The sequence below is a fragment of the Danio aesculapii genome, chromosome 25 (assembly GCF_903798145.1).
Source record: "Danio aesculapii chromosome 25, fDanAes4.1, whole genome shotgun sequence".
NCBI classification, from domain to species: Eukaryota; Metazoa; Chordata; class Actinopteri; order Cypriniformes; family Danionidae; genus Danio; species Danio aesculapii.
Window position 1 is genome coordinate 14,787,844 of NC_079459.1, and position 9,425 is coordinate 14,797,268.

General features: G+C 36.1%; 1 protein-coding gene across 1 annotated transcript; it reads left to right on the forward strand.

The window, feature by feature from the left end:
- The first annotated feature begins 2,432 nt into the window (after positions 1 to 2,432).
- On the forward strand, positions 2,433 to 6,693 carry pim3 (Pim-3 proto-oncogene, serine/threonine kinase). The gene is made up of 6 exons (XM_056452061.1): positions 2,433 to 2,829; positions 3,079 to 3,188; positions 3,282 to 3,332; positions 3,417 to 3,780; positions 4,933 to 5,109; positions 5,445 to 6,693. The coding sequence occupies exons 1-6, from the start codon at positions 2,742 to 2,744 to the stop codon at positions 5,615 to 5,617; spliced, it is 963 nt and encodes a 320-aa protein (XP_056308036.1). The 5' UTR covers positions 2,433 to 2,741; the 3' UTR covers positions 5,618 to 6,693.
- Positions 6,694 to 9,425: the final 2,732 nt, after the last annotated feature.

A 9,425-nucleotide genomic window follows, 5' to 3' on the forward strand; every position in this document is an offset into this window, starting at 1 on the left:
CTAAGCTAAATTTGTAAAAGCCAATGCCTCCCTTTGCATTGAACTTTGAGTGGATTACATTCAGAGATGTTGTTTATGTTCACACAGCTAACACATGAACTAAAGTTTAAAATATGATATCATAGTGAACCACCCCTTCAAAGTCACAAGAAAATTGTAATATAAGGGATTTTACCTCATTGATTTGAGATCAATGATTTTGCTCTTGGGTTCCAGTAGCCTAAATTAAATTTAAATAACATCATGCAAAAATGAGAAAATTAGTAAGTTACTCGAATGATTTCTTTTACTCAGCAAATAATATCAACGTATATTATAGCAATTCATAATTTTTTGATTTCTTGACTAATTTGTCTGAATTTGTATGATTTCATTCATACATTTTAGTATGACCTGCTCACCCCCAATGATGGTCGGTTTTGAAGATGCGGTTTGGGGACATGCCTCCTTTTAGAAATCATATGTTTTCATACGAATTCAATTATATAAATTCATACAAATCAGACACTTTTCTGATAATACATAAAATAGATCGGGCTGAATACAGCACATTTTGGGGGTAAGAATAAGCTTTTTGTTTCATCTGGACACATGTGCTTTGGTCTTACATCAGGTAACTACTAAACAGCTTGAAGGATTTCCCTACTGATTGTTCCAGTGTGTCTCATAAAAGCTCCTCAAAGCCTTGATGTCCTTTCTAAGGTATGACCTAATGAATCTGGCATAAGATGAAAGTAAGGATGACTTTTTTCTGGGAAGATAGGAGAAGAATGACATGTAATAAGAATGGATGTTGCACATTCACTGTCTAGATGTAAGTCATGGCTCATTACATTTTATTCTCAGAAGCCATTTGTAGCACTTTACATAAAATGCAGTCCAATTTTTTTGTGTAATTGCACAATTTATTCATCTCTGGGTAGTTTTTAGACATTTTATGTAAAGGCTAAGCATCGTTTTGACTGCAGTTTGATATCGATAACTAATGGGCTTGGATGAACAGCTGGAAATGAAGAGAGTCTGCGGGTCTTATTGTATAAATTTTCATAACAACGCGCATCCTCTATCACAGAAGGGAATCACTGTTTACCTTGTCTTCCTGTCTTTGAGACATCCTGTCTGCGTATTGCCGAATTACCTCCTTAGATGAGTGAAATGATGAGGAGTGATCTGGACAAAGAGATAATCCCAGAAAAAAATCTGAAAAGCTGCAGTCATATGCTCGGTACAGGGATCTACTATTTTTTTAATGTAGGACGTCATATAATCTTACACTTTTAAATCTATGGAATACTAAATACTTTATGATATTACAGCATCAGTGTTTCTTTGATCATTATATATTACTAAAGTAAACCATATACGACAACGCCTGTATGGGCTTTTAATCCCCTCACAAAATGGTTATAATTTATATTGTATGTGTAAATGTATACTGTTTTATATTATAATATATCAATCTATCTATCTTATACACACACACACACACACACACACACACACACACACACACACACACACACACACACGTGACTACTAAATCTACTACTTTAATTGAAAAAAGTTGAAAATAAATGAATTGCTGGGTTATTTTAACTCAGTGTTGGGTCAAATATAGAATAATCCAATAGTTATATTTACAATATATACCGTATGGCTGGAATATGACATATAATTTATATTGTAGGTGGTCAGGAGGCGTAATTTATAAAAATAAAAATAGATACTAGATATTTATCATTACATAAAAAAATATTTTTCATTATATAGAGAATGCAATAATAATTATACATTATTATTATTATTATTACACTAAATATATTACACCAATGGCTTAATGTGGTAAAGTGCAATATTAAACCAAAAGATAATAAATTCAATTACAATTATAATAAAATAACTTAAACAGTTCAATTACAATAAAAAACATTTACAATAATTATTCGTTTAAATTAAAAAAGTTATTTAAAAAGGCTTTACTCAGGAATTATTATTGTTATTTATTTATTTTTATATCCAAATTCCATTATGCTTAGTTATTAAATAAAGTGTTATTGTTATCATTATTATTATTATACAAGCCCAACCCGGCAATATTACTCTAATTAGTCACCGTACAATTATATAAACTGTGCAACGTGGTTGGTCTTGTTATATAGCCGAAGTGCAAAGCTCTCAGACGAGGTATCCATGGGCGTCTCGCACTATTCTCCAAACGCACTATTTATCACTACTGACCGTTGCTTATACATTTACGGTACCTTTCCATATTTTACCCATCTGTTTTTTATTTCTCATGTAACCATAAATATATTTTTAATAAATGCATTCGTTTGTAATTTGATTGTAGTGTGGCTTTCCGTCGCGGAGGGATTTGTGCAAAGCTTCCAGCGCCCAAACACGAGAATTAAGAGTTAATACGGTCTCCGCGCTCTCACACACACAGACATATGAACTGAGCGCACCGACCGGGCTCAAAAGCGCAAACGTGTGCAGTTCTCTCTCACTATGGGTGCGCGGGGACATTTGTGAATAATTACTGGAGTTTGACACCTTTGTAAACGAGGATTCGAAATCCTTTTGCGATCATCCGTGGGATTTTCGGACGGAGTTCCACTCCTGAATACATTTTTAAGGGAATTCTGTCTTCTCGTTGAAGGACGGGGTGCCGGTGTTTTCCGGTCCTAAGCAGTTACGCATCTTTAAAAGAACTCGGATTTTTTTGGAGAAGACAACAGAAGATGTTACTCTCCAAGTTTGGATCTTTTTCCCATATTTGCAACACGACCAACATCGACCACTTACCGGTGAAAATTCAACTCCAAGCAGGTAGATGTCTTTTTTCAGATTCATTGCGTTAACGTTACCTATTTTCTTTTTTCTTACACAACGTCTTATTTTAAATGAAATGTTTACTACTAATTTTAAATACGCGACAAATTTAGCGTCTGTAATCGGCACGCGCCTGTCTGTGACCTGAGCGTGGAGCCATTTTGTTGCCAACCGCGCGTTATACACACTCGGATTTATGTCACGTTATTACATTAACACTGTTTATTCCCCTTCTTCATTTCACAGCCAAGACCGAAAGGGAGCCATTTGAGAAGGTTTACCATGTGGGTTCGGTGCTGGGAAGCGGTGGGTTTGGGACAGTGTACGCCGGTACTCGTATCTCAGACGCGTTGCCGGTAAGTGCTCGCTTTGTTTTGGTGGCAGCACATGGCCGCGTTTGGCGCCACGATCACACATTCATATGCGCGTTTTTCTCTTTTTGTCTGTAGGTTGCAATAAAACACGTCGCCAAGGAGAGAGTGACCGAATGGGGTACTATTGTAAGTAAACTAACATTTTATTTATTGAATTTTCATAATATTAACTATTTAGTTCTAACCAGTGCGGGTTTAATTGTATTCCAGAACGGGTCGCTGATTCCACTCGAGATTGTTTTGTTGAAGAAAGTGGGAAGCACGTTTCAGGGGGTAATTAAACTCATAGATTGGTATGAGAGACCCGACGGATGGTTGATAATAATGGAGCGGCCGGAGATGGTGAAGGATTTATTCGACTACATCACGGAGAAAGGCGCGCTGGAGGAGGACACCGCCCGGGGCTTCTTCAGACAGGTTTTAGAGGCGGTTCGCCACTGCTACAGCTGCGGGGTGGTTCACCGAGATATCAAAGACGAAAATCTCCTGGTGGATTTACGCACGGGGGACCTGAAGCTCATTGACTTCGGCTCCGGGGCCATCCTGAAGGACACCGTGTACACAGACTTTGATGGTGCGTCCTTGACTCTTACCCATCCTGCTTTGCTACGTGCGCACCTGCCGCGCTGAGCTTAATGTTTTGCAAAAAACTGTCAATTCATGGTTTAAGTAACAATTTCGATTTTAAGTGCATCAAACATTAAATAAAACAACATTTGTGGTTTAATCTGATACGAAGAGGTTTTAAACCATCGAAAAAAACTCGGGTCTTAAACCCTTTCAAGATAAACAATTTCTTTTCCATTAATTTCTTTTCCATTATTTTTTGACTTTCGAGAGGTTTATGTACGTGTATAAATCTGTGATGAATAGTAAATCTTAATGTAGTTTTAACACGAATTTAGCATTAAGAATGGCATTAATCCTCGAGTGAGAAGATATTTATGTGAATAACAAAATATGTGCCTAGCAAACATCAGACATTGCACAGTTTTTGAGGAAAGTGTGTATTTAAGCATATAGGAATTAAGTTGTGTGTGTCCTCAGTGGTTGCTTTAAAAACGTAATATTTTCACACATGCTATTATTTGAAGGCTTATTCTTGCTTTTTAAACTCCTTTAATATAACTTAAGCCTTCGAATCTGAGAGAGAAGTCAGTGGAAAGGATCAGCTGTTACTGCGTAGCATCTGTTTGTTGTGAAACCTGAGTTGCAGAACCACGTGATCCCATCACAGATCCCTGTTTTTGTTTGGTATCCAAGCGACTCCTGGCCTTTGGGGGGCTGTCACACCACCCCTAGTTGAAGGGGCTTTTGTTGGGGGAAGTGACTCATGCTGGAAGCATGTGGAGTTGCTGTAGCTTGTGACTGTTTGTACCTGAAAGTCTCCCTTTTAGATCACCGTCCTGTTTCAGCTTGCTTGTGTTTTCGGGAATGAGTTGTTCTCCAGGCTCGCAGTGAAACTGGCTGGAGGAGGGAGAGCCAGACCGCTGGCGCCCCCCTTGTGTGAGTCAGCTGACTAGAGTGGCTCATTATACAGTGCTGCAGTGTAATCAAAATCGGCACTTTTTATGCCAAAAAAAAGAGAAAAAGACTATGCGATTTAAGAGTGTCGTGTCATGCCAAAAATAGAAAATCTCCATTCAGTCAACAAAAACAAGAAAGAAAGAAAAATGAAGGTGAATTCTCTCGAGTTGAATTGTAAACCAAATGTTTTATTTTGCAGGCACGCGAGTGTACAGTCCTCCCGAGTGGATTCGTTACCACAGGTACCACGGGCGCTCAGCAACTGTATGGTCCCTGGGTGTTCTGCTGTACGACATGGTGTGCGGAGACATCCCGTTCGAACACGACGAGGAGATTCTGAGAGGACGGCTCTTTTTCAGAAGGAGAGTCTCACCAGGTAAGATTGGTCACATGTTTAATTTAGAAAGAGACAGTTCACCCAAAATTGAGTTTACTCACCCTCAAGTGGTTCTAGACCGTTGTAAGTTTGTTTAAAAAAACTAAAGATATTTTGAAGAAAGCTGAAAACCTGTAGCCATTGACTTCCATAGTAGGAAAAGCAAATACCATGGAGGTCAATGGTTGCAGGTTTCTAGCCTTTAATATATCTTCTTTAGTTTTCAATACAATAAACTCAAGCAGGTTTGGAAAAGGTAAGGGTAAATGACAACAGTTTTTTTTCAAGTCTTTTGAGGATGAGAATGCTGAACATGGCCTTTTTTTGTCCTTCAGTGTGTCAGCAGCTCATCAAATGGTGCCTCTGCTTGAGACCTTCAGACCGGCCTACATTGGAGCAGATTTTTGAGCATCAGTGGATGCGGATGGAAGAAAACCCGAAAACAGCCGAAAGCGTCGACATCACACTTCACACCATCAGTACAGAAGCAGGAAAAGAGAGCCTTTGACGGATGCGGGGATGCAGAGTGAATGGACTCTCTGAGCTTTTTGCTTTTGTTTCCAATCTGTTGGTTATCAGGACTTCGATTTATGTTGCATAATTGTCGTTTTTATTTTTGGTTGTGTTTCTTGCTAAGGGTGAGTTGTTACCCGTAGGGATTGCGTGAGCAGTGATGCTGGTGATCCTTTGATCTTACTGGTCGCTCTTATAGAGCTTGGACATTATTTTTTTTAGACTATCTTTTTAGTTTTCGGTGCCTTTTTTGGAAAGCTGCTTTTATGGGATTTAAGTCACGACAGACACCAGGTGGATTTTAGGGGAATTCCCCTCGACTCATGGGAAGCTTCAAAGACTGTATGTAGTTTTGTGGTGGGTCTCCCTTGCCCTCTAGTGGTCGAATACTTGAAGTACACACTTACTACTCTTAACAGTATCTCTCTGCTGCTCTACCATTCATATTCACTATTTGGACAGTTTCCCCATCTGTTGTACATTTTTCTGAATGTCTTCCACCATTTTATCTCTGTTGATGTCACTTTTTAGACTTTGCTTGGCAGAGACTTGAGTGATGTGCACAATCAATGCAATATTCATGGACTCACTTTCCTTCCCCCCTTTTTTTGGACTTTTTTTTTTTTTTTTCAAATACAAGTATTTGTATTGTATTTATGTACATTTTTTTTTCTTCCATGTATTTTATTTATTCATGCAATACAAAACATTCCACATTCAGTGGCTATTTATTTATTTATTCATTTTATACCATCTGCAAAAAGTCAATTGAAAATGTTAAATGTAAAGAGTCCCCTGGGCTTATCTTTAGTTTAACCTAAAGGGTCATAGACATGCTAAAGCTATCTAATACTGATACAAATATAAGATTGAGATGTTTAGTGATGCCATTTTCTGATGTAGTGTATAATTTAGAATCAGTTTTCTCTCCATGTGAAGTGGAAGTAAAAGTGTTTTAGTCTTTCCACTGTGACAGTGTGGAATTATTTTTTATTATTATAATAATTTTTTTTTTGAACTGGTGAAACATTTATTTTTTATATTGGACACAATAAATTCCTTTCATATGTACTGTTTGTCTGGTGTCTATTTAAATCCGTTTAAATGTATTTATTAATTGTATAACAATATGATGTACACTAAGTCAAATACTTGGATGTATTAAGATTATTAGAGTCATTATTTTTTGAAAAGTCTATTTTGCAACAATACGAAATGTTTCAATTTAAACAATTCAGCTTTGAATCAGTAATACATGTTAAAATATGCTCACATAGAAAACATTTTAAAAGTCGAATTTTCTTCATTTTTTATTTAATTGATGAAATTAATTAAAATAAATGATTACAATTATTTTTGTTGATCACAAATTCAGACTGAGCAGAGAAGACTGCTTTTAAAGCATTATTAAATGTTTTCCATCACAGAAAAGACTGGGTTACTAAAATGTGAGGATGTTGCCCCCTGCAGTTTTTTTGGGGTAAAAACAAGTCAATATTTCGTGTACCTCCATTACCATTTTCTTCACTTTATTTTAATTAATTGATACATTTTTTTAATAATCTGATTTTTGGAGCAATAATTTATAATTAAATATTAGAATCACTATTAAAGAATCATGTGATTTAAGTCTGGAGTAATGATGCTGAAAATTAAGCTTTAAATCAGTAATACGTGTTAAAATATGCTTGCACAGAAAACATTTTAAATAACATTTTTCCTTCAGTTTTTTTTTTTTTGTAAACAATTGATACAATTTAGTAAAATAAATTATTACAAATATTTTTGTTGATCACATAAATTCAGACCTGGTGAGCAGAGAAGAGACTTCTTTTAAAGCATTATTAAATGTTTTCCATCACAGAAAAGAAGACTGGCTTACTTAAATGTGAGGATGTTGCCCCCTGCAGTTTTTTGGGGGAAAAATCCAATACAAGTCAATATTTCGTGTACCTCCATTACCATAATTAGATTTTGTTCGTGGTTAAGGAAGTCACTACAGCTTGTGTATCTGACTCAGTCCTTCCATGAAATATCCTGATGACTAGTTAATTATACCCACATTAGTCAATACAAATGATGACACACTGCCATTAAAGCATTACTGCCAAAAAGCTGAATACGATTGTAATAATTCATTGTTATGCAACGCATGAGATCACCTGAGATCATGTTTAGTTGTACCTACTGTTTCTAGGTATCAAATATACCAGTTACAAAATGCATTTGGCAGGTAATGCCCATTACAGAACATTACAGGGTCATTTTGAATCAAATCAAAGAAGAAATCTACACAAATAGTGATGAATGGCAAAATATTAATGTATATAGTTTCTTAATAAATATCTTAATATCCATTTTATTTTTTAGCAAATATTCTTTTGATATCTTCATTTTAAGGACTTTAAAAATAAACCTTTAAATCATTAAATTGTAAACATTTTCAGTGGTAATTAAAAATAGTTTTGTTTTAAAGAAGAATGTCTGTAAAACAATGTTGACAATATAAAATACAAATTAAATAATCTTGTTACTATTTGAAACAAGTGTATATTAATGTAATTGTATATTATACAGGGCCTCACGGTGGCGCAGTGGGTAGCACAATTGCCTCACAGCCAGAAGATCGCTGGTTCGAACCTCGGCAGGGTCAATTGGCATTTCTGTGGGGAGTTTACATGTTCTCCCCGTGTTTGTGTGGGTCTCCTCCGGGTGCTCTGGTTTCCCCCACAAATCCAAAGACATGCGCTATACAGTAGGTGAATTGGGTAAGCTAAATTGTCCATAGTGTATGGTTTCCCAGTGATGGGTTACAACTGAAAGGGAATCCGCTGCGTAAAACATATTCTGGATAAGTTGGCGATTCATTCTGCTGTGGTGATCCCAGAATAATAAGGGACTAAGATAAAGGAAAAAGAATGAATTAATTAATTTAGGATAAACCCATATTTGAAAACCAAATACGAGTCACTCTGCAAGAAGTTGATAGTTATCATACTTAAAGGAATATCTGAAAAATAAATAATAATAACAAGAAAGCTTGTTTCCTATCAAAACATTTGCATAACGCACCGCAGATTACACATGTACAATACAAGACCCTAAAAATGAAGATTCCAAAATAATTTTTTTTTATGAGTCAAAATAAAAAAATATAGAGAAAAAGAGAGAGAAAAAAAGTTCATCACACTGATTTTTTAAAAATAATTTTTTTGGGGCAGCACGGTGGCTCAGTGGTTAGCACTGTTGCCTCACAACAAGAAGGTTGCTGGTTCGATTCTCGGCAGTTGGCGTTTCTGTGTGGAGTTTGTCCCTTTGTTCATGTGGGTTTGCTCCAGTTTCCCCCACAGTCTAAAGACATGCGGTGCAGGTCAATTGAATAATCTAAATTGGCCGTAGCGTATTTGTGTGCATGTGAGAGTTTATGGGTGTTTCCCAGTACTGGGTTGCAGCTGAAAGGGCATTCATTGTGTAAAACATATGCTGGATAAGTTGGAGGTTCATTCCGGAGTGGCGACCCCTCATAAATAAAGGCACTAAGCCAAAGGAAAATGAATGAATTTTATTTTTTAGTTATTGCATAACTGTAAAAATGTATGTTTGGTTCTTCCTGGCACCTTTATTTTTAAGGAAGTTCCTATTTATTTAATTTTAAGACTTTTAATACGAATTCTGATGAAAATGGAGTTACAGGCATGTCCTCTATAGGAAAGAGAAACAATATACACTTTAATAGAAAAGTATAAATGCATATCAGCTGTTTGCAAATTGGTTTTTGACTACTGAAAATGTCTACAATTCAA

What these genes read in the sequence shown, in the direction of transcription:
- pim3 (XM_056452061.1), top strand. Translation starts at nt 2,742, where the DNA reads ATGTTACTCTCCAAGTTTGGATCTTTTTCCCATATTTGCAACACGACC. An exon ending in GTATCTCAGACGCGTTGCCG is followed by an intron (nt 3,189 to 3,281) that starts GTAAGTGCTCGC and finishes TTTTGTCTGTAG; the next exon opens with GTTGCAATAAAACACGTCGC. An exon ending in CGTGTACACAGACTTTGATG is followed by an intron (nt 3,781 to 4,932) that starts GTGCGTCCTTGA and finishes TTTATTTTGCAG; the next exon opens with GCACGCGAGTGTACAGTCCT.